This window comes from Schistocerca nitens, chromosome 2, assembly GCF_023898315.1.
Source record: "Schistocerca nitens isolate TAMUIC-IGC-003100 chromosome 2, iqSchNite1.1, whole genome shotgun sequence".
In the NCBI taxonomy this organism is placed as follows: Eukaryota; Metazoa; Arthropoda; class Insecta; order Orthoptera; family Acrididae; genus Schistocerca; species Schistocerca nitens.
In genome coordinates, this window is record NC_064615.1 from 221,069,631 (window position 1) to 221,096,473 (window position 26,843).

The 26,843-nt window shown below is 37.2% G+C and overlaps 1 protein-coding gene across 3 annotated transcripts in view; it reads left to right on the forward strand.

The window, feature by feature from the left end:
- Positions 1 to 26,843, forward strand: part of LOC126235938 (nuclear distribution protein nudE-like 1-A) — a 159,578-nt gene that overhangs the window by 88,127 nt on the left and 44,608 nt on the right. For all 3 annotated transcript variants that reach the window (XR_007544845.1, XM_049944907.1, XM_049944906.1), the window contains exons 5-6: positions 3,920 to 4,047; positions 11,181 to 11,330. Coding sequence is in view for 2 of the 3 variants with exons in the window: in XM_049944907.1 (XP_049800864.1) it covers positions 3,920 to 4,047; positions 11,181 to 11,330 (278 nt within the window). In the remaining variant the exon portion in view is untranslated. The remainder of the gene's footprint in view (positions 1 to 3,919; positions 4,048 to 11,180; positions 11,331 to 26,843) is intronic.

Here is a 26,843-nt window from a genome sequence, read left to right on the forward strand (position 1 = left end):
TTTCATATGGCATCATATTTTGGGGTAATTCATCACTGAGGAATAAAGTATTTATTGCACAAAAGCGTGTAATCAGAATAATAGCTGGAGTCCACCCAAGATCATCCTGCAGACATTTATTTAAGGATCTAGGGATATTCACAGTAGCTTCTCAGTATATATGAAATTTGTTATTAACAACCAAACCCAATTCAAAAGTAATAGCAGTGTGCATAACTACAATACTAGGAGAAAGGATGATCTTGACTATTCACGATTAAATCTAACTTTGGCACAGAAAGGGGTGAATTATACTGGCACTAAAGTCTTTGGTCACTTACCAAATAGTATCAAAAGTCTGACAGATAACCAACAAATATTTAAGAAGAAATTAAAAGAATTTCTGAATGACAACTCCTTCTACTCCATAGAGGAATTTTTAGATATAAATTAAGAAAAAAAATATTAAAAAAAATTAAAAAAATAAAAATAAAAAATAAAGAAAAACAAAAAACACAATAAAATAAAGTTGTTATGTTAACTTAAGTATATTGTTAAATTAACCTAATTATGTCATGTATTGGAAAATTCGACTCGTTCCACATCATTACGAAATATCGTATTCATGATCCATGGAACTAGTATTAATCTAATCTAATGTAATCTAATCTGAAGCCCAAAATTGCATGATCATTGGCTTTCGGGCCAAGGGTGGAAGCATTTCCGAAATGGCTAAGTTGGTAAACTGTTTGTTTACCACCTTGGTTAATGTGTACAGAGTGCAACAAAACGGCGCTATCCAACACCAACTATGAGACAACTGTGGTTTACTCGTGCCATAGATGACAGCAGGAACAGAGACTGGAGATGTTTACTGGCAAAGAGAAGTACAATTGTTGAGCAACTGATTGCCCAGATGAATCGAGGGGCTGTCAACAGTGTCTCCTCAATAACCATTCAGCGTACATTGGTGCATATGGCCCTCTGCAGCAAGCACCAGGTTCACACATCCATGCTGACTGCTGTTCATTGGCAACAAAGGCTGGAATTTGTGCAACAATACTGCAACTGGACGTCCACTGAGTGATGATAGGTGGCCTTTTCAGATGAAAGATGACAGTTGGCTTGTACGATGAGAAACGTCTGAATGCAAACACCCTGCAATAATCATCGGTAGGGTTCAGACTGGAGAGGGGTACATTACAGTCTGGGGAATGTTTTCATGGTTTCCATGGATATCATCATTCTGGAAGGCACAGTAGGTCAACACAGTTATGTATGTACCCTTGGGGCCATGTCCACTTCTACATGCAGCATGGCGGCATTTAGCAGCAGAACAGTGCAGTGTGCCAGACAGCTCGTAGTGTATGGTCATGATTTGAAGAGCACCAGGATGAGTTTACGATACTCCTCAGGGCACCAATCTCCCTGGATATAAACCCAATCGAGATTCTGTGGGACCACCTTAATCGAGCTGTTTGCACTATGGATCCTCACTCGAGAAACCTAGCGCGACTGACCATGGCACTGAAGTCGACATGGCTCTATGTCCCTGTCAATACCTTTCGGATCCTCACTGACTCTCTTTCTGCATTTTCCACAGCATTCCGTAGGTAGTGATATTAGTGTGACAGGACAGTGTATTATGCTATAAGAAATATATCTGTTCTTGCTACCAGCAGAATCATAAAACCATAAAAGAATCATAATCACAGATGTTATTCCATAGTAACAGTGGACCTCATTACTACCCTATTGAGATGGTTCCATTCAATTTGTCTAACTGAACTATGTATGTTTTGTTAATCAATTGTACCTTATTCAATAAATGTGATTTACTGCTGTTACCGAACAGTACACCTATTGTTCCAGCTACTTGGTTTTCAACAGTAAATACATCTGTAATTATGCTTCTTTTTTGGGTTTAGGTTTTTGTTGGTAACACAAACTGATGCAATTTCATGTGGTTCAATATACTATTAGCTAACGCGATTTATTTCATGTGGGTACAATTCTCATTATGACATTACATTGTTGGATAAGTGATGCTGATGTTATGTTGACTGTATATAGTCACAATTAAATAAAAAATAAAGTGAAACAACTGACGGTATTATTTGTTGCTTCATGTATATTCATCAGCTGTTGTCCCAAAATCCATTTGAAGATGGATGTACGAAAATTCTTTAAATTTCGCTTCTGATAGTTGTAATGTACCTGAAGAAACTTGTTGTGCTCTACGTTGTTGAATTGAGCCCATTATGATTAGAGATGGCGTTCCGAGGTGTTAGTGTGATGCTTCCACTTCCTATAGATACTAGAACGAGTGATGCACTATGAAAGCAGAAGATTTGTAATACTTCGTTGCTGCTTTGGGATTAAAGGCTGACAGTGTAACACAATGTTGGGGAACTGATGGGTAGCTGCAGATGATTCGTTTGGTGTAACAGACATATACAGGGGTCATTCAGTAAGTAATGCAACAATTTTTTTTTCTGAAAGCAGGTTTGTTTTATGCATGATGCCAATGCAACATATTATTCCCCATGCTTTTGGCTGTAAAGCCTATTTTTCCACATAATCTTTAATCAGTGTGATGGCCTTATGCCGCGTTACTGGGGAGACAGTATGCCAGTATGGTATCACTCTACTGGTTGACGACAGAGCCAACATCTTTCTGCATCAACCACCTTCCAATCATCTACGCACTGCTTCCTGTAGTGGGCAATCATTTGGGCAAAGAAATGAAACTTGGAAGTTGTACTGTGGATGAAGAAGAACAGTTCAATGAAGTTTTGTGAGCCGCTCTTGGGTGCGGAGATGTGCCTGAGGCTTTATGTTGTCATGGAGGAGGAGAAGTTCGTTAGCATATTTGTGGTGATGAGCACACTGAAGTCATTTCTTCCATTTTCTGAGAGTAGTACAACGCTCACCAGAGTTGATTGTTGCACTGTGAGGGAGGACATCAAACGGAATAACCCCTTCAGATTTCCACAAAACCGTCGTCATGACTTTACTGGTTGGGGTGTGACTTTGAACTATTTCTTCAGAGGAGAGATGGTGTGGTGCCACTCCACAGACTGCTGTTTTGTTTCCAGTTCAAAGTGATGAACCCATGTTTCATTGCCTATGACGATGCTTGACAAAAAATTGTCATGATCAGCCTCATAATATACAAGCAATTCCATACAGACAGTTCTTCAGCGCTCTGTATGGTCTTCCGCTAGGCAGCAAGAAACTCAATGGGCTCACACACACCTTTGAGTACTCCAACTGGTGGAAGAGTGTTCAGCACTACCAATGACAATGTCTGGTTGAGCAGCGAGATGTTTTATTGTGATCTGTTGATCACTTCAGATGAGAGCATCCGCATGTCCCAACATTGCAGGAGTCTCGGACGTGTGCGGCTGGCCGGGACACAGAAGATCAAACAGGTTTGCATGACCTTGTTGCGATGACGACAGTTGCCTTGCCCAATGACTCACTATGCTTTTGTTCACTGCCAAGTCTGTAGGCATTCTGCAAGCACCTTTGAATATATGCGATGTTCTGGTTTTCCACCAGAAGAAACTCGGGGAGAGTTCTGTTTGAAATGCACCTCTGTTACTGCCACCTATCTGAACTTTATGAATCTATAGAGGCTGAAGCTGGAATATTTCACGATGTCCCACAACAAATTTCACATTTTTCGGGTGAAACTAAATGAGAAAAAAATTGATTCATTACTTATTGAACACCCCTCATAGCTAATAGTAAATGAATCATTTTTTCACAAAATAATGTTTCTTGTTTTGTGTGTTATGTGTACACTTACAAATAAAATTTCTGATTTTTGTCTCCTACTTTTAAAACACATTATGTTTGTGATCTTCTAGTTTTCTATATATGTCTGTCTTTCAATATCAGTGTTGTTGTTCTGACCAGATTTGTTTTCATGCAGGGCAATGAGCATGTCAAAGGGAGAGACTGAACTCAAATTAAATGCCCAGATAGAGAGAGATGCCCTCTTGGAGTGTGAACACGAAGAACTTCTAGCAATGGTCCAGAGGTTGAAAGATGAAAAAAGAGGTTAGTTGTCATATTTTCTCTCTTTCACCAGTAAGTCTCTTTAAAATATCTTATACATGATCTCACCAGGATGTATGACATTTTGCTTTGCCTTGAGACATTGTACAGTATTTTTGCACCATTAAAGCAAGTTTATGAGCTTCATTGCTGCAGAAAATAATCAAATGATCCTCTGTAGCATAGTCTTCCACAGCATATTCCTCCGGTAACATTTAAACTGGACTTGGGAGTGGAATCTTGGTTGTGGAAGAGTTTGTCTGGCAAGGATTTAGCAATTGTTGTGCACTGTTTTTTGTCTCCAGATGGTGTGTGAGTGATTTGGGTTAAATTCAAAGTCACTCAAAAATTTTATGAGATATTGTTGATAATAATCCGTCTGTTTGATGGGGGTGTTTTGTGCAGTGCATTCCTTGATGTTGAGGTAGGCATGTGCATGAGATATGTTATGATCCATAAAAGGTAATTAATTGGCTGTGATCAGTTGTTAGAGTAGCAGGTCTGTACTCAATGCCCGAAAAGTTGAATGTACTGGAAAAGGGCAAACAAATTTCAGAGTTAAATGTATTACTTTGTTTATTGAAGAGTGGCAGAGAACCCCAGCATTGCTCAGGTATTTATTTATAGCTGGGCACCCACATCTGTACCATGCAGCATTTGGCTTCTGCTTAATGTTTATGATGTCATATCTCCTGAATTGTGTCGTACGACGACTTTTTTTTTTTTTTTTTTCCAGTGGCATACGTGGAAAATTTGTGCCAAATATGTTGCAATGTAGCCACAAAGTAATAAATTTAAAAGTCACACATGATGTGGCAGTTTTCACACATCTCAGTATTTGATGGAATATCCTCTGAATGGTGTGTTATACAATGATATAATTTTGCAGTTACATTCAGTGCTATATTGTATACTGTCTGTAAAATGTTATGTGAAAAAAGTTAGTAGTAAAGAAGTAATAATTTATAACATCATACCTTATGTGGTACTTCTACTGATTGAATAGTGGAAAGGAAGTAAGCTATAAACTTTTTTCCCCCCCTCCATCATTTTCTAGGGGTTGTCCACAAGGAAAAAAATTTGTAAAGGTTTGAAATTACATGTGAAGTTTGTCGCAAGTTGGTAAGTGCTCTCATTCACAAATATTCTGTGAATAAATTCTGGGAGTTCAAGGCATCACATTATGCTTCTTTTCCATCTCCACTCCCAAACCTTTGATAAGCAGGAGTTATTACCACCACAGTGATTGTTGCCTGATTGCAAGGGATATGTGTATGAAGTTTGGTTGAAATCAGCCCATTGGTTTAGGAGGAGATATGGAACACACACACACACACACACACACACACACACACACACACACACACACACAATTTTTATAATGTGTATGAATGACATGACAAAGCATTCTCTGATGTAAAATCTGTATATGAGATTAAGGCCAAAGCCTGATTTCGTATCTTGGTGCATTGACTCCAGGAGTATGGTGAGTTTGCATATAAGTAATAAAATAGGGTGTATACGACCCAGGAGATCTGGGAATAACCCAGGAATTTTTTCATCCGTGAGAAAACCAGGAAAAACCCGGGATTTTTTAAATTAAACTTTTGTAATTTCGACTGGTAAAAAACAACACTCTAACAAAGGATATTACTGTATCTCGCTGCTGCAGAATAATATTGCACCAATAAAACATGAACGAGAGAAAAAAAGGAAAATAAAACTTAAGTTGCCATGGAAATGCGCTATATACAGCAACAAAACACAGTGCTCATACAACTGTCTATCAACAGCAAAATGTGTCAAAGGATTTAGGAAGACTGTGCAATGCTTCATAACAACAAGCTGCCTCTGATGAGCGTGACGTCACAACTGTTGACATTAGATTCGTTTGAGGAGTTGCGAACGGGCTCATTCACATGGGTGTTGAGTCGCGCATGTGTTGGACCTTCTCCCACTTCTGGCTGCAGAAGTGTGGCTGTTGTTTGCTGTATTAGCAGTAGCAGCAAGGTGCCACCAGGAAAATTTTACTGGTGCATGCAAGCTGTCAGATTCACTGGGGGCAAACTGGAGTGTCTGTCCTGGGCGTCAGATTCAGGGGGGGGGGGGGGGGGGGGTCAAATTTATTTTCTTGGGAGAAAAAAAACCTAGTTTCACAAAGTGCCTATTATCCAGAGCATGTTGGTCTATCGATTATTCATATGATTTTTGAAACAAATCCCTGTCGGTTTTTGAACATATTCTAAGTTTCTTTCTGAATGAATCATAAGTTCATCAGGTTACCTTTCATTAGGAAAGTTGGTGCACTCAGCAACTGTGATATGATTTATAAATTATAGAGCGCAGCAATCAGTTGCCCCCCCTCCCTCCCCCTCCCCCTCCCGCTCCCGCCCCTCCCCCTCCCGCCCCTCCCCCTTCCCTCCCCCTCCCTCCCCCCTCCCTCCCCCCCTCCCTCCCTCCCTCCCTCCCTCCCTCCCCCCCTAGTGCCTAGCCATTATCAGTGCCCTATTTTCTAATCTCGATTCATGTCAGTTCCCTGTTGTTTAGGAGCCAGTCATAGTTCTTTGGTTCAAAGGACTGTGGCTGACTTCAGAACAACAGGGAACTGACATGAATAGAGAGTAGAAAATAGTGCATTGATAATGGCTAGGCACTGGATTTGCCAAATAAAACCTGCAAAAAAGGAGACTGATTGCTGCACTCTATAATTTATGAAGAATCATAAGTTGATTTTTGGATACGTGCATAGTGTACGTCATGTCTCTGCCAGGGGAATCCCTGTCACATCTAAAAAGAAACTTTCCTGCAGACAGAAGGGGACGGGGTTGTAAGAGTTGAGTGGAATAAAGCCGAACAGGTGAATGCCAATTGCTGTTTGTTTAGGTGGCCGACTGGGTTTGGGAATGATCAGCGTTGTTATAATTACTAGTGAAGTCCATAGATTCAGACTACCAGAGTGGAAATAAACAACTAACAGGAATAACAGATAAGAAAGATTATGTATTATCTTCTTGGTGTATCCAAGAAAATGAAATTTTGATAGAAAAGTTTTGGACAGACCGCTACACTAGTAACGGCCAGTTGAAGAGACCCTGGTAACAGCCACCTAAGTTCTATTCTGGGAATAGCGCAGAAAACGCATTGTACGAACACGTAATAACCTACCCAGAGAATAACTGCGATATAACTTAAGCTGTTGATAGTGGCAGGGTTAGTGAAGTTAACAGGAGAATAACTTTTGACACTGTGCAGGAATAGTTACAGAATTAGTGATGACAAGATCGTTTGTTAGAACGAGGAAGGAGAAGAAATGGGGACATCACACAAATTATGGAAGAATATGACTATTCCAAATTTATAAAAAAATTCCGTACTGCTACTTTTCGATCTCATGCTTGAGAATCTGGAGCATATGAATGAAATGTGAAACTATTTCTGAACATAAAGCTTTTTGATTGTAGTAAGCCTAGTAGGCATTTGGTACTGGTACTTTGTGAATTATATTCTGTTGTGTTAAAAAAAAAGTGACCGTTCATGCGAAAACAGTCTCATTTATTTGGTGTGTGTTACAATTGCTGCCATATTAGACAGGCCTGTTTTGTTTTCTCTAGCAGACAGTGTGACAAAATACACGTAATCAGATCAAGAAACCACACCAGTCTTGGGTACTGTTTGTATTAACACCTATTCAGTATCAGGTCATGACATTTCATTTTTTCATGCTGTGTGAAGAGGCGTGGCATTGCACTTTGGCACAGTTAAGACCAAATAACGTGTCTTATATTTCCTCGAACACGTTTTATGCATCAGACTGTTCCGAGAGATGTGCGCTACAAAATGAACTTACATTTTTTATTTTTATTTTATTTCATTTTTGTGCATCCTATCTCAAACACTCGCGGGTAGGGGGGGCTGGGGAATCCGGTGCTGATGCATAGATCAGTCTCAGTTGTAGGGGGGAGGTGGATAGTCACCACATGATCGACATATACATTTAGTAATTTTGCTGTTTCCTCTTCGTTTATTGCTCTCACGTCAATTGAAAACAAAACAGATTTCTGTGGCCGGGAGCTATCAAGTGAATTAAAATAAATTCACATAATTACGGAAGGCTAAAATATGTTATTAGTTTCAGATTTTATTTTATTTCCAGCTTTCTGACAGTCAAGCATTAATTGCCTTGCAGAACAATGAAGTTATTTTTGTTGGTTTGCTAAATAAATTTGGCTTGTATTAATCTTTTCTGCTGAGGCAGTCAATTTATTTGTAGCGAAGTGTTTAATTCCTCGCTATTGGCTAGTTTCAACTGTTCGCTGTGTTTCAAAAATGCATATTTTCATCTTCTAGCAGGTATGGCATTATGCCATAATAAAGAACCAAACATGAGATAATTCAGTACTGGCACTCCAAGAAAATTTACATCTGAATCTGGACATGCAAATGTGCACTTCTTGAATTACCCTCTGATGTCTTGTTTCTTTCATGACATAATGTAAGATCTTTTAATGTTTTCACATACGAACATACGGGCTTCCTGTGTCATTGTAGCTGCGCAAGCATGGTGACGCCTGGTATCTGGCGCGCTCTGGCAGCTGCTGAAACGAACCTACTTCTAATAGGGCGCGAGAAAATATTGCAAATGGTTGTTTGGAAAGCGTTACTGTCAAAGTAAATTTCCTTTCATGCTGAACTATGTGTGAGAATGTACAATGAATTTCTGAAATCACAGAGCGTTTGACTCTCATTTAAAAATCAACTCTAAGACAACCTTTTAGAAAGATTAGACATTTGTCATTATTAAAAATTTTACTGGCACATTTGTGTGATGTATTTTAAAGTGTAACACGCTCAATAAACATCAGTATTATATGTGGATGCTTAGCTTCTCTTGTAGCTTATTAATCTTAGAGACCAATATTATATGTGAAAGCTTTGCTTTTCTTGTAGCAACACTATGTATATCAATTTAAATCATTAACTTCTCCAATTTGTGTGTACGCGCTACTTGACAGTGATATTGCTATTGGCTGACTAAATCACATGTCCTATGCTCTGAATATCTGCTGTCATTGGCTGGCGAGATCACGTGACATGAGCTATGACTGGCTTGTAAAAGCGCATCACAATCTCGATTTCAATGCTTCGGAAAGTAACATGCAGTGTTTAGTGGATTTCAAATTTATATTTTCGTAATACGAAAATATGCAACGTACATGTTGCCGCACATCAAAGATCTTTCCAAAATGTGTGGTTTTTTTTAGTTTGGTTTTCTAAAGGGCTGGGAAATTCTGTGCCGATGCATAATCATTGGCATATTGTGCCACAAAGCATTAGAAGAACTAGTGATGCACTGTGGCTTAGCAGGATGGCTGCAAATATCCATCTTAGCTTTGGCCTGACACTTTGGTGGAATTCTAATAGTTTTGGCCCCCGTCTGACGTGGGTCAAAGACCTCTTCAGACCATTCACTTCATGCCAGAGTTTGGCAAGATGTGATGGCTGATGCTTCATATTTACCCTCAGTTAAAATATGGCACAGCACTCGCATCACTGCTGCACTGGGTATACAGTGCAGTGTGTCACAGTTGGATATTGCAGCATTTTCTCCCTCTTTCTCTATTCTGCCTACCTCTTCCCATCATGTTACATCGTGTGGTGCTACCACATGCCTATGACCAGAACATGCACTATTGCCACATTGCTATTCTGTCTCCCACATTCTATAATCCTCCCTTTCACTCCCCATGTCCTTACTCACATCGCCTACAACCTCTGACCCCTTTACTCATTTAAGTTATTTCTAATCTACCAATAACTTGTTGTTACCCAGTTTTATGTTGTGTGTGACAACTTTGGCACTAACATGTAATAAGTTCGCTTTGACCTTTGGAGGAGAACGATGGTGGTAGTCATGTTTTATTTTATTTAAACACATAACTAGTTTTAGCTTTTGAATTCAGTTAATGCTGAAGGAACACTTTGTCAGTCTGATATAAACTGATTATCTATTTGAATAAAATAAACTGGAAGCAAGAATGAATTTTACGATTAACTTTGATCGTGCTCTTGGAGGAAATAGGACTTCAGTCCGGCACAGTAGGTTGTTGAACAACACAGCAATAATCACAGAGTAAAGTTGCTATCAACTGTCAGATATGACATTGTCAGCAGCAATCAAACCCAACACTGGTTGCATTAAGAATTGAGACAATTATTGGGATGTGAGAGAAGGTTGGTTAAGAAAACCAGAACCCATATTCTGAAGACGTTCGTGTAATCAAACTTCTGGGTTATTCGGTCCTCACGAAGTTTTTCACCCCGACAGCCATTGAAGGATTTGTTCAAACATAAAATTGATAGAACCTTGTCAGAGAAACCCACTGCATTATAACTGAATTTCAAGAATATGTCTTGGGAAAGATGGACACAGATTTGGTAGAGAGGCTGATTAAAAGAACGCATATGAAGTTGAAATCTTGTTTTATAATGCCCTTAACACTGATCTCTCCTTTCCATTTTTTTGGAATACATGTTACCTGAAAGTAGATAAATTGTTTTTAAGTCCATACTTGTAAATAACAACTGGCAATGTTTGAAACCTGTTTCAATTTTTAAACCACTTATGAAGCTGTATACTGTTTAAGACCTTCAAGCATAGATATGGGTTATGTGGTACCTAAATGTAAACACTACACAAACAGTGTAAAAAAATGGATTTTTTCTACTCATGGTAACCAAAACTACCCACATGAAATCTCAACATGCAACCAAAATTCATGTGAAATCTCAGCATGCTAAGCTTTTGCTCTACATTCTTGATAGTGTGTAAAGAAGCTAACATTTTGCTCAGAAGTGTAAAGTTGGTCTCATTTTGGAAACTAACATATTAAAGACTGCTGCGTTAAAGTAATATCCGCAGGTCACACGTATCTTGTTTTAAGTTAGTTCGAGAACCTCTCTCTTACTGTTCTGTCATCACACAGCAAAGGCAAAGTATTGTACATATTAGGCAGAGTTTAATGCAATTATGTATTTCAGTTATTGCATTCAGTGAACTAAAAATTTTTACAATAAAAAAATTGCAAGAAAAGAGTGATCTTCATACTGTAAATAATTTTCCGTCTATTCTGTTTCAGATCTGACACATGAACTGAAAGCAAGGGAACGCATTGGCCCTGTTTTCGACAATGACAAGTCTGTTTTCCCGGGTTCTCCACTAGATTCCAATCGGTTAAAAGTGGAGATGCAGACACAAACCACTGCAGTTCAAGGTTCCCCACTCAAAAGTAAGCTGAACGCCTCCTTGACGCGTACTCGATCATTGGGCCGTTTCTTGAATTGCATGCGTACAAGGCCTTCCTCAGCAGTTCCTTCTGACTAGCAACTGATTATTGCTAGCTGTGAGCTATCTTGCCGTCCTCTAAGTTGTAGTGTGTTGGTCTTTCAACATGCTCGAACAGTTGTCTTTCAGTGTAACCAAATGGTAGATTCGCAGTTGCCTACTTGATTTTTATCCTTGTAAATTATGTAATAACATTTTTAAAAGCCTGAATACATGTGATATGTATTTTAAGTAACTAGGTTCTGTGATTAGACTTTAGAAACTGTCTTTCTAATGTTGCACGTCCTTTAATAAGATCTTGGTGGGTGGGAATTTGTTAATAAGAGATGATTGCTGTTGTATGAGTGATGCAACCAGAAACAGTGAAAAAAACAAAAAGCTTGAAACCTTTGAGCTTTGTAAGTAATCATCACGAATATAAACTGAAGAAAGATACACACATTTGGTTTTGATGATGAAATCACTAGTTCAATGATTATAGAACAGTGGGAACAAAATTGATGCTCAGAGTTTTCAAGCTATTTGGATTCATCATTTTCTGCATATCAGGTGAGTACTGACATATCATCCACTCAGATTTAATGGCCTCAATGGTTCCTTCCTTGCCCCTGTAAGCTTGTAATTTTTTTTTCTCTCATCCCTGCTGCATGTTAATAAAAAATAAACTGTAATTTAGTTTCCAAATTTTTTTTGTTTGGTATTATGAAGACATAGATAAATCGGCTGAATTTTATAGTGGTTAAGTGTAATCTGAACTGCAATGACAATCTAATAGGTTAATTGTACTAGTGGGCTGTAAATCTTTCTCTGTGCATAGTGTAGTTCCATACAATCACTGACAGATAGTTATACTCCAGAAAATAAGTGTTCTGGACCCAAAAAAAATTTGTGTCATGCTGTTCCATCTGAAATTTTGAATATAGTTACCTTTTGGATGTCTTTGTCTTTTAGTATGTTCTAGAAACAAGTAAGTGGCAATAACACATCAACTGGCAAATACCTTTTTTTCCATATCAGGTATTTTTAGTGCTATGATTTATCGTACAGTAAAATATTGTATGTACAGTAGGATTGTTGTACAAATGTGTCTGCAATCACTGTAAATGTATTTATTCGGACACGTGTTGCATGTTTATGCATGTGTAAATAGCAGAATTTTATGGAGATTGTGATGACAATATATTATCCACAAAAATTGATATTTATGTATATGGGTTTTTAATAGCATGTGATTAAAGCAGGCTCATTTGATAGTGATTGTGAATAACTGAAGTATTAGAATGGTCAGAGCAACCAAGAGGATTGCTAATTTTCACACAAGCCATTTTTACCTGGAGGTTTTAATGACCTACTGGTGTGATGTTTTTTGTGCATGATTTATGCAAAGGATAATTGCAATATTTTAAGTAGTTGACCATCTTCTTCTTTTTCTTCTGAATCCTAGCTTCTTCTCTCTTTTTTATATTTAAAGTTTTATGTTGTGTTCTCCGCTTTAATGACCCAATGTATGTGCAGCTAGGAAGCTAAACATCACTATTCATGTTCACACTTCATACAGTCATTGCCCTACTTCATTTCTCGTTCTCACAGATAGAAACATATTTGGTTTTTTATGCTTTATTAACAAATACCCTTATTGCATAAATGATTCAAGGTAATATTTTATGTATTATTTTAATTATAATCTTTAATACATGAAGAGTGATTAGAGGAATGATCGTTCCGCTTTTTATATGACTTACTACAGTTTTACTTTGGATTTCATGGAGTCTTTTTGCAGAGGTACCTTGTATGAGATTAATTTTAAATTTTGTATTTCGAACCAGGCTAGTAACAAAGGATCATTTCTTAAATGTTACAATTTTCCACCAGTAGGGGGAATGTTAGCAAATGGTATTGTGCAATAATTTGTGTGGGTGAAGTTCCCCAACAATCCTGTGGAAAAGTTTCAGATGAAGTTTTGACCCAGCTATAAATTTCTAAATGATAAGTTTATTGTTACAATTAGTCATACAGCCTCCTTTTTACTGCAGATATCAACACATTTTTATTCCTGTACCAATAATTTATTTTTGTCTTATTCCTTTATTACCGAGTTCATTCTAAATTCGCTTGCGATAAATATGATATACAATTAGTATTCTACTGTAACTTTCAGTTGACTCTTCCCTGAGAGTGCTTTATCAAATTACTGTAAGCAGTGTTTAATTATCTTGGAGAACATTTCAAGAGTTGCCCACCCTCAGACTGTCTTGCACCATTCCAATGTGTGTTATGATTAAATAACTTTCTTAACACAGTACTTTTGTTATTTTTCTTGTGTTGTAAGCTTGATGTAGGGCACCTGTGAAACTTGCAGGTAACCAGTTTATTGTGGTACGCCTTCACAGTAAGCTAGTTCTTTTTCTTGAGTCACTACCACAGTAAGAAAATCTGTCCTTAGTTACGGTATATCATTCCCATGCAGTGTATACTACCATGCTCGGTCAGTTGTTACTGTTTCAGTAAAACAATAAGTTGTTATGTTTTGATTCAATTTTATTTGTTCAGAGAATTAACTTTACTTATTGATAATGGGGCACATTGAAACCATCTGTTCAAATAGGTTTCCATATTGACCATCACATCCAAATTGTTCTCAATTAGACCCTGTAGAAGTCTCTTCACATCTGCTAAGTAAATGATGCTAGTTTAATCACATTTTCTGTAACATGTGAGCTCCAGATACTCTGCCTGTCATTTTACAATTTGTTGTGGTTATATTGATTTGTTTTCTCTTATAGCTTAGTTGGATTGTTAATGTAGAAGGGTCATTTCTTCAATTGTAAGGTAGTTTTATGATTTCAGTATTCCGTATTTCTTAAGAAGAGTTTACTTGGAGGATTGGTTGGATAGACACTGTATAACCTTAGTGGAGAATTGCATTGGAATTTGTTGTTGTTGTTGTTGTTGTGTGTGTGTGTGTGTGTGTGTGTGTGTGTGTGTGTGTGTGTGTTTCCTCCTTGTTTGTATCAGTAACAGAAAAAAAAGTAGGATAACTGACCCACAGTAAAATGGATTGATTTAATGTTACATCTCTTGGCTTCCGTGTTTATTCTTCCAACTTCTTGAGGCATTTGATCGTCGTATCACACTGATCTAATTTTTTTGACTGTTTTAAGTTATTCTTTATCAGTATTATTGCCTCATCATAGAAGTAATTTAATCACCAATGTTGGAAATAAATTGATTTCCTCATGAGGTTAATGTAGTTTTCATAATCTTCAACCAATAACCTTCACTGCTTGTCTTCTTGTACTTGTAACAAATAATGGATTCACATGGTTCCAGTTTCCAACTAAGCGACGACGGACTTTGTTTTTTGCTGGCACTATTAGCAGTTGTCTTCCGCGGTACGTGTTTAAAAAAGCTGTTTGAAACAGTGAATTGTGGTCTTCTGATGTCCTAGTGTAGGTGTCCATTATAAGTTACACACACACGTAGGGGGTCGATGGGGGGTGGGGTGGGTGTGATGGTAATAAGGAAGGAAGGTAAATAACTGGAATGTGTTGCTGGAGTCGATATAGGACACTTGGTAATGGATGGAACTTATGATAGTGAAAGAAGTAGGATTCTCGCTATTCTGTCTTCTCCTTAATGGTTATTTGTATGCACAATGTATCTTTATTATTCTCAGTTGCACCGAGATGTGTGAGATAAATACATTTCTGTGTTGAGATGCTGTAAGGCATTTGTACATGAGTGGATCCAAATTTGAAAACTAAAAAGAAAAAATTATTTTTGCAATATCAATAGTTATGAAAAGGATAGATTGCTACCACTGTAAAGATTGCAAATTGAGTAGCAGATAGGCACAACAAACTGAACTGTTACACAGAGCTTCGAACCAAAGCCTTCTTCAGAAAAGAAAGGAAAACACACACACACACACACACACACACACACACACACACACACACACACACAAAATACCACCACCGCCACCGCCACCACCCGCTCAGTCCAGGCTGCAGCTGTTGGGCTGAAAAAAAGCAGCAATCTGGAGTAGGACAAGGATGGGGGACGCATAGCAGGGTTCTGATCTGGGAGAGAGGAGTGTGCTGTCTGTCGGAGGTTGCAGGGACCAGAAGGCGGCAAGACAAGGCTGCCAGGTGCAGGGTCAGGAGGCTGGGAGGGGGGGGGGGGGTTCTTACTCTGTTAATTTTTTAAGTGCTGAACATGTACCATGCAATTTTAACTTCAGAACCGTCTTTTTAGCAAGAAAGAATTTTACTGCTACTATGTTAATTGATCGAAGGTAGTGGAATATTGAGGCTGGAGAAAAATTGCTCTCTCTTGAGGATGTTACCAAATAGTTTGCGAGGATTCTGAGTCTTAGAAGGAATTTTTTGACTATTTATCCTAAAAAGTTATTGTCTTCGTGTGAACAAATTTGGTATATCCTCCCATGTTTTACCATTTCTACAGTGGTATTTTTGTCATTAGTTTAATAGTAATGCAATTGACAAGAGTCTCCAGTTAACATACATCTCCTCTATTAGTCTTTAGTTTTGTGTGCTACTTTCTGTCTGCCATTGCCTTACAGTCAGTATTGGTGCATGATGTTTCTGAACCAACATCAAAATAATAAAAGTACTTAGTTCATCATTTACAGATTTCCTTTCTTCCCTTCTTGTAGATTCAGCTAGCCACACAATCTCATGGGAAAAGAAATGTGTGAAACACTACCTGTTGTTCTTATCTCAGAAGAGAAGCAAAACATAGAAATTCCAACTGTAAGAAATATGCTAATGGACCAGGACAGTCTTGTTTTGGGGTACACAATGAAAGCAGCACAGTAACCAAAAAAAGCCATGGTACAGCTTTCCATTAGAATCAATAGCTGGAAAGCTATTTTTCAATTTGGATTTCGAATAATAAAAAGTGTTTATCTGAGATTGAAATCGTGCAGAAAGTGAGAATGTGACTTGGTGAAGCAGTTCTCTCACATTAGTAGTTTGATGTATTCTGGATCAAATTTAAAATTGAGAAAGAGATTGTGGACAAATTTGTAATAGTATTGGTACTAATTGTATTGTGAGGCAGTGTGATCATGGTACTAGACGTGAATGCAGTGGAGACAGTAGTCAGAGGAGTGTCAGCTCATGTAACTTTCATTCTAATGTGTTTTTGTGCTGTTGGTTCTCCATTCAACTTGACCTTCAGTAGTTGGCATTACGTGTGTAACTTTAAGACAGTGGCATTAGTGTCAGAATATAATAGCAAATGAGAATGAAACACAAATGGTGCTAAGGGAAGCTATTACATAGTTGATTGTGGAAAACATTATTAGTTTGCACTAAATTGCAACCATGTTGCTTATTGACCCTAAATGGACTGAGATTTTACCTTTTGATGATAGTATGTACATCTGGTGGACTTTGCATGGATTTCAGAACTTTTTGTCAGCAGATCTTGAAGACAAGCATAGGGTGCTGGTATACTACTGGCAGCACAGATAGTGTCCTATTAAATAAATCTTAAAATATAAAGTCAGTTAAGTTTGGAGGAGGCCTTAGTTATATTAGCAGATATTTGGGATGTTTTTTAAACAAAAATTTTCATTACCATAAAAGAGAATGTCATACTAATTATAGTGTTTATAATAGAGGGAAACATTCCACGTGGGAAAAATATATCTAAAAACAAAGATGATGAGACTTGCCAAACAAAAGCGCTGGCAGGTCGATAGACACACAAACATACACACAAAATTCAAGCTTTCGCAACAAACGATTGCTTCATCAGGAAAGAGGGAAGGAGAGGGAAAGACGAAAGGATGTGGGTTTTAAGGGAGAGGGTAAGGAGTCATTCCAATCCCGGGAGCGGAAAGACTTACCTTTGGGGGGAAAAAAGGACAGGTATATACACACACACACACACACACACACACACACACACACACACACACACACACACATCCATCCGCACATACACAGGTGTCTGTGTATGTGCGGATGGATGTGTGTGTGTGTGTGTGTGTGTGTGTGTGTGTGTGTGTGTGTGCGTGTGCATGTGTGCGCGAGTGTATACCTGTCCTTTTTTCCCTGTAAGGTAAGTCTTTCCACTCCCGGGATTGGAATGACTCCTTACCCTCTCCCTTAAAACCCACATCCTTTCGTCCTTCCCTCTTTCCTGATGAAGCAACCATTTGTTGCGAAAGCTTGAATTTTGTGTGTATGTTTGTGTTTGTTTGTGTGTCTATCGACCTGCCAGCGCTTTTGTTTGGTAAGTCTCATCATCTTTGTTTTTAGATGTAATTATAGTGTTTGCCGTACTTACAAAGGGGAAGCAGATTTTCTTGGTAAACTATCAAACTATTGTGTGTGCCTTACAGATTAACAATCGGCTAATATTCTAAATGTTAAAAATTTGCTTACACCTAACATTTTTGCAGTGATCTGAAAAAGTTTAAAGTGATTCGGTTAAAAGTGACTGTAACCTCATAATAAGGAATCTTAATGCCTGCATTAAGTAATACTTTTTCCCTCAAGAAATGTCTGCTGACATTTAATAATTCTAAAAAAAAAGGTTCTATCACTTACTGTCATAAAGAAGTCGATGCAAAACCTGTATTTGTTGTTGGTTGTCTTAATAGAATATTGCAGTGCACGATGATGTGCTGTCATTTTTTTCCTCTCGCCATGGCAAAGGTAATAGTGATGGCTCAGAATCTCATTAATTGTAGTTAAGTTATATATATTACTAAATCTCTTACAGAATTAGTATTTGAAAATATATATGCATATTTTTCATCATTCTCTCAGTAGTCATTTGTAGGTATGTGTTTTCGGCTTCAGTTGGGTATTTAACTGGTATTTTCATAAGAAGAATGCATTTATCATTACTTCTGCCCTTGTATAGAAGCATATTTTTCTGATTAATATTCTTTATTCTGTATATGTAAACACATTCTATATGATTATGCTGTTTGAGTAGTTACATGATAAAGTGGTTATGCCTCAGTGGTATTTCCTATAATTTTTGTTATAACATGAACATTTTTCAGTCAGTGTTTTGGCAGGACTATAGCTATCTTTGTCAGTAGTTACTGTTTTTGTAATCGTAATGAATTCTCGTTAGTATTTTGTCTTGTTGAATCGTTAAAGTGACCACCTCATTAATGTTACATTTAAAACAGTTCATCGAGGGTACAGAATTTCCAAAAAATTGTAGAATATAATGCTAGTTTCATGTACAAAGATGTGTTGTAAAGTAATTATATCTTTTACTCTAATGAATAAATCATACTCTATTCACTCTGGCTTGTACTTAAAATATTTTGCTTTGTCAATGTGACATTCTGCAGCCCACCACAAAATTTTATTTGAATTTCCTTGAGCAGAATGTGGCTATATGAACAGTAATTTGTACCTAACATGTTGTTTCTTAATACTTTTGAGAACTGTCCAGAGCAGTGAGACTGCCAAAATCCTGTAATTTACTTGGAACCAAAGATGACATTTGCAACAAGACAGATATTAACTAGATAGAAACTAATAGACCTTAATATCTTTTAGCATAGACTTTTGACTATAAATTTTTGTCTGATTAGTATGAGATGGTGACATTATTGGTGATTCAAATACCCAAATGAAGGCAAAGAAAGTATTTCAGCAATTAATGCTGCATCATGGTGTATAGAATATAATCTTTAAGGCATACTTAACCTGGGAAAAACTTAAGTATTTCGATTACTCTCAAACATTATGTAGCATCTTGTACCATGATCTACTATCACAGGGTCAGAACATGTGAAAAAGAAAAAAAAAAGGCTCTTGCGTGATATATAGGTTCTGGCACATCTTTGCTACTGCGAAATATATAAAACTTCAATTTTTGTTTTGTATAATAAACTCCAAAAAAAGTTTTTCCTAAAATGACACACTACAAAAACAGACCCCATGTACGAAATAGTATAATTATGCCTTTCCTTTCCTATTAACCTTCACCGATACACTGTTCAGATATTTTGTACACTGGACTCGCATTCGGGAGGACGACGGTTCAATCCCGTCTCCGGCCATCCTGATTTAGGTTTTCCGTGATGTCCCTAAATCGCTTCAGGCAAATGCCGGGATGGTTCCTTTGAAAGGGCACGGCCGATTTCCTTCCCCATCCTTCCCTCACCCGAGCTTGCGCTCCGTCTCTAATGACCTCGTTGTCAACGGGACGTTAAACACTAATCTCCTCCTTTGTTCAGATATTTTACTTTCTTCTTCTTTCAAATGGGCCAGCTGAGGACTAAGATATTCAACTTTTCAGCCCGGAGAGAGTAATCCTGCATTCTCTGGCTATGTTTCTCCTTTCTCTCCTTTGTCCAAAATGTGCCGGTCTTTTTACGGGGTAATCTGTCCTGAAACATCTTTTCTTTTAGTATCCTTCTGAGAAGTGCTCAGTTTCTAATGTCACTTTCAGTTACGTTCAGTTCCTGAATGTCTGCCTTTACTTGTATCAGCCATGGTGTCACGGTCTTCCTGCTCTTCCAGTATTTGAGAAGTTGGTTGGCCAGTCTTGTTTGGTCGATCCTTGTTGTACTTTATTATTATTATTATTATTATTATTATTATTATTATTATTATTATTATTCACTTGTTTCCTTACCATCACAATGGAACTACCCAGCTGCCCATTTCTTTGACATACCATTATCTCACATTTAGCTTGACTGAACAAAATTACAGACTAATTTGCTGCCTCTGTAGAAGAAATGATCCATTTTTTAAGTTCTCTTTTCGATTACCCTCAAATATGTCATCAGCTGACAGTAGTAGAGTCCACACAGGATAAGGTGGCCAATGCGCAGTGACCAATTTTTTTCCAAAGTATTTGGCAAGTTCCAATGTGCCCATCATTTTGTTAATGATGATAACTATTATGATATTTATATGGAAGTAAGACACTGTGCAAAATTCGAAAAAGTTCGCAATGAAAAATGGGGTCACTATGATTTTGCATTTGGTGGTACATGTTGTGTTTCAGTATATTAAATTTAGCTAACATATTGAATTTTTCTAAAAACAAAGATGATGTGACTTACCGAACGAAAGCGCTGGTAGGTCGATAGACACACAAACAAACACACTCAAAATTCAAGCTTTCGCAACAAACTGTTGCCTCATCAGGAAAGAGGGGAAGGAGAGGGAAAGACGAAAGGATGTGGGTTTTAAGGGAGAGGGTAAGGAGTCATTCCAATCCCGGGAGCGGAAAGACTTACCTTAGGGGGAAAAAAGGACAGGTATACACTCGCGCGCGCACACACACACACATATCCATCCACACATATACAGACACAAGCAGACATGTTGGTCTTTAAATATGTCTGCTTGTGTCTGTATATGTGTGGATGGATATGTGTGTGTGTGCGAGTGTATACCTGTCCTTTTTTCCCCCTAAGGTAAGTCTTTCCGCTCCCAGGATTGGAATGACTCCTTACCCTCTCCCTTAAAACCCACATCCTTTCGTCTTTCCCTCTCCTTCCCCTCTTTCCTGATGAGGCAACAGTTCGTTGCGAAAGCTTGAATTTTGTGTGTGTTTGTTTGTGTGTCTATCGACCTACCAGCGCTTTCGTTCGGTAAGTCACATCATCTTTGTTTTTAGATATATTTTTCCCACGTGGAATGTTTCCCTCTATTATATTGATATTGAATTTTTCTTTAGACTTGGGTGCAGATCTCTATCTACCACCAATCTTGAGAAAATTGATGTGATGTAGCATACTCATTTATGATCGCACCGCGTAAGCAATAAAGCCAGAGTGAAATATCCACAACATTCCTCATATTTCATAAACAGTTTGAAATATTGAAATGAGGTTTTGGCAAATGATAGCATGCAGAGAGGAGAGTATTTTGCGATATGGTTACTATATGAAACTTCATTATTGTCTGTGGTTAATCCACAAACTACAGACTTTTTCAATTGAAGAATATAATTTTTAATGATCATCGATAGCTGGTGAAGCGAGAAATGCTATGGGTTTTGGAATAACATAAGTGAATACATTACATGTTTATTTTGTACCAAGGGTGTGCTTTTTCATAAGATATTAACCTTACTTTTCCTCAGTTACTCACTTAATAAGTCACTGTTTCAGAATTCTCATGCAATTACATCTGCATAACATGTTAGTGAGGTGAAACACTGTAAACTCCACTGTGTTTTGGTAACAGAAACTAACTTTGATGGCAAAAAGAGGAGAGATGTGTCGGTTTTACTCAAAATTGGCCGCTCATGACACCTTTCTGAAAGTTGCAGATGATTAACAAGTCAGGCAAAAATAAATCACTGGATTTTCGCCAGAACTATTTTTAGATACTGACCAAACAATGGAAAATCTAGGATGGAATGTAACAGTATTATGAAAGGAAACTTGCCACTCTCGCACACACACACACACACACACCCCTCTCTCACATGATTCAGATACTATCCAAAGCAGAGATGACAGATCTTTTTGAATGGTCACCATGCAAGTGAGGGTGTGGAGGGGCTCCATTAAATATTTACAAAAAATGTGAACATAGGCTTCAGTTTAGAATGGCACTGCCCACCAGTGCTCTGCATTTCCCCTGCTGCACTACCGCCGCACTCCCCATGCGTGGCATACCATCTGTGCATTTACTGGCCACGTTATTCTGCACTGATTCTACTTACGTGTTATTATCAGTTAAGCCATGATTTAATTTTTGTAGCTCATTTGTTATTGCAATGAAGAGGAGGGAGTGCTCCACTTTATTTTCTGCTTACTTCTACATTAAATGCCGTAGTCGTCATAAAAGATGTTATGAAACATAAACTGATGTTGTGATAAAATGTCTTTATTCTACTTCCCATATTATCAATTACTCCAGCAGTGACAATACAGCCAAAACTTTACTTCTGACCATAGAATAAAATTTTGTGTGAAATCAAGACTATCCAAAGACCCTTTACCATCTCCCTAATATTTCTCTGCAAGCTGAAAAAAATCTAAAGTTTTTTTTTACTTCAGAATTGTTAAAGCTTTCATGGTCACTGATTGACAAATTACTTGTTGGCTTCTGTTTTGGGTTTTGTGTCCATCACCAGCAGTGGAGGGTGAAATTTTGAAATGCCAGCCACTCGCGTCGGCGAAATGCAGAAAAATTATAAAACAAATATTGGCCGAAGAACGAGACCGAAGCCGACAGGCAGATTTTTTAAATTTTTTAAATTTATTTTTTGATCTACCTCTTTATAGTTTGATATCTGCTTGTATGAGGCTGAGAGAGTTAAACCACGTGTTCCTGCAATACTTTTAAAAACTTAAATCACGGTACCTTGTTTCCAGTGTGCTGTTTGGTGTCACATACATATTTGGGAACAATCTAGGAATCCAGTTTTTCTCAATAACTCCCTTTGATTTGATCAGTTGACCAATTATCTCTTTGATACTTGTTGATTTTCCTAATTATATATATACTTCCGACTCTTACTACACTCCTCTGTGAGTCCATCGCTCACCCTGTTGCTCTTTACAGGTTGTTTGTTGTATGCAGTAGTGTGGGTAAAAAAAAAAAGTTCTTATTTTTCTCTCTTCCATATGCCTGATGCTTTTGTGAGGTGTAATATTTCCATTGAGGTAACTCAATTTTCCCTTCAGTGGAAAACTATTCATTTTGTCACAAAGTGAAATTTTGCTCAAAGGTCTTTCATTAAGAGTAATACTTATTAAAATTTGAGAAAAAAAGAGAGAAAAACACCCACTCCGTGTGTCGAAGTCGATTTTGTTTTATTTTGTATCTTAGTCATTGCAGTTATGTTCTGAACACAATTTGTTCAAATGCCCACCACAGCTTTCAACACACTGACACGCACAGTGGCTCCAGTTGATAATCACTCTGTCCACCGTTAGCGGCTCTTCCTCCATACTGGCTGCTACTGCTGCAGTAGTGTCCTCAGGAAAGGTCCTCACTTCATGCTTTATATCGCCTTCCTGGGGACTTCTGGTCGTGTTAAGTGAAATCCCACTCAAATTTGGCCACATTGTGACGTGTAGCCTGAATAGAGAAACAGTGATTGTGATACAGTTCTCTGCTAAACAATTGCTGAGCAACCACAACTGAGCTGCAACTTCGGCAAATTTTTTTAATGATTTCTAAACATTCAGCATGAGTCACTGTATAGTGAAACGGCAAATCGTGCTAGGTATTTTTACACCTGGAAGTACACAGCAATATATTAGAAACAGGAAACTGCAATTTAAAAAGGTATCACTCTTAATCAAAGGCCACTTTATATCAGGAAAAACATAATTACAATTGATGATCCAGGGTAAGTTATTATTTCTAAGAATGAAATAAATGCTACAGTTGAATTGACAGAATCAGAACATAAACTTTAATTGGTAGTTTACCAGTTCCAAAATATATTAGGAATATGTGAGTTGTAGATTGAGCCATTGGGAATAGTTTTTTGTTGACGGTGAATACTCACTGTAAAATGAAATATCAGTATGCGTATGATGATAATGATAATATTTTGTCAGGTCCATTTATGATTATATATAATTAAGAGGCTAATGAGTGAAAAGTGACATTAGTCAGCATATTTGCTCATTGTGTGGCGTAATGTTGGCACAGTGTAATAATAGATTATAATGTTTTTAGTGATGATGATGATGATGATGATGATGATGAAAATAGCTTATGATTTAGCAGCATTTGCTATTGTTACGAGAGAGAAAAAATTAAGTTTTTATATTCTATATAGCTATTCGTAAACTGTACAGTTAAGGTGTATAGAAAATTATGATTATTGTATATCAGTGTAATATTAAAGATGGAAATGTATGTTGTTTCTTTGTTTGGATCAGCATGTTTTCCTCTCATTGTTTTGTCATAACATTAGTGCTAGACGGTTGTACAGAAATTTCATGAAATCCTGTAATATGCCTTTTTAATCATGTAACTTATGTGCTTGTACATGGTGCTTTCTGTTGACAAATACAGAATTCTTCCTTTCAACTTGTTTTCTTTCTTTCTGGGTGTTTCCCTGTAGTGGTAGTGTTAATTATGGTTGAACTGTGCTTCTCCTAGATTGCATGATTTCTAAATATGAAATTACATAAAGATCATATTTTTTGTGGACAGAATAACATTAATTTGACATAACTCCTAGCTGGAAATGAAGCATGTTTTGTGTGTGGGCATTACAGGTGTAAAAGTGACAAAGTTCCAGGTTATTATTTAAAACATAAACTTGGTAATGGCCATTTCTGCATAAAGCTTGAGCCAATTTTTTATATGCTTAGCTCCAAGTTTCTCTTCTAAGCTTTTTATTCTAGTTCTCTCTCAATCTATTATTTTCTATATATTTAAAAGTCACATTATGTGACATTTCAAAGAACATAGCATCCACAAAGACAGTGCTGATGTGGAGAAAGAAGGTGGTAATTTGATTGTATATCACATCAAATGGCACACCGTTACACACGAATGAATACCATTCTGAAAATGTGAATTGGCTTTAGATTAAAGAAAAGTAGAAAACTGAAAAAACCCTGATATTAACTGCAGTGTAATAATTGAAATTGTAATAATAAGAAATGAAATTGGAAGAAAATGTTAAAAGGATTAGGCAATTGTCACCATATATGTTGGCAGACAGGAGTAGTTAGTGTGAAGAATTTTAAAGGAAGTCATACTGTTTGTCATGTGTATATGTTGCCGGGAGGAAGGGGAAGGTAAACAGACAAAGGATTTAAAATATGTGGATAGCCTCATTTTATTGTGCATATGGAATTCCGAGAAGATTATCGGTGATTAAGTATTAAACAGCCACGGTTGCTATTCATCTGTATGTTGAGAATATGATGGAGAAGAAGATTATAGAAGGGAGCGTAAATCGAACATGAATGCAGGATGGGAATAATTGAACTGGGACAGCAGCAAACAGGAAAAAATAAGTGGCTAAAAAGAAGGTAAGAGGAGGATTAAAGAAGTATCAAGTACATGAATAATAAATAAATAGAGATAATTATGAATGTTTGGAAATGAGGTTGTGGAATTATGGTTAATTGTGGACAGTGGTTCACTTGGAACCATCAAATTTGTGGATATCGATTTTTGAGGATTAGTTTGTTCAGCAGAGGGTCTGGGCCATAGTATCTAACACATTGATGGAGATCAAGCTGAACAGCAAATTGTTGAAAAGAGGGAAAGTGCAAGATCAATCTTGTGCTGCCATTTTGTCAAAGGTAATGTGAAAAAAAAACAGGAACATGCAACCACCAGAAGCTGCTGTAGTGCATATTTATTTATTTATTTATTTATTTATTTATTTATTGACAGCCAGTTTTGGACAAGCACTCATCTTCAGGTCATGGGCGTATTAATGGAAATGTATATGAAATAGTACTTGTCAGAATAATTACAGTGGACTGTTGTGTACAGCAGATATGTTTACCATTACTTCAATTTAAAGGAAGTTTCCTGGCCATCAAGTACATAATTATCATCAGTTGCAGTGTCTAAACGAAGTAGTTAAAATACTGTATGTAAAGATATTAAAAACATAATATATGTATGTATATACATCATAGATACACACACAAACCTAATTACCTGTCACTTATGAATGTTTTCATTTTCTTATACATTTTCCTTTTAAATTTTTAATTTATGTGGCCATATTGCCAGTAGCTGTTTTACAAGTATTGAACAATGGACTCCAGGATGGAATATAAACAGTGTAATGAAAAGATAGCTTACTAATTACCATGGAGATGACACGTGGTAGTTGCAGACAGACAAATTAAAAATGTAAATGTCTTTTAATCATGTGTGTCTGTAACGTCACTTCATCTGCAATGATACCTAGTCCATACTGAACACGCGCAGTCCAGTACCTGCGTTGGTGACCGTCAGACGCAACCATCCCATTACTACTACTGTTCATATTATTTTGCCTATCCCTTGTATTTAATCAGAAAGATGAAAACAAACCGTATTGACGCTATTTTGTGTTGGGTTTCACTTCAGGAAATGCATATTTCCACAAAGCAGCATTGGATTGGGCTGGAATCAACAGTGCTAAATGAAATATTTCAAAAAGTGCAAGCAAACAACATTTCCTGATGTGAGTGAGAATGTGAAATTAAACAGCATAAGCAGAATCAACATCTTTTGCTATGAACTGTTTCTCATCCTAAAAAGCAAGCCAAATTGTAAATATACTAACTAGTTAGAGTAATCAATTGTAGCTTCATAAGATGGACTAATATAACAATAAAAACAATCAATTTTTGACAATATAACATAATTGGATAGATAAAAAATCTACTCGTCAAGTGGTGGCAGAACACACACACACAAAAACAGGTTATAATTATGCAAGCTTTCAGAGCCAGTGGCTCCTCCTCCTGGCAGAAGGATTGAAGGAGAAGGAAGAGAGGTTA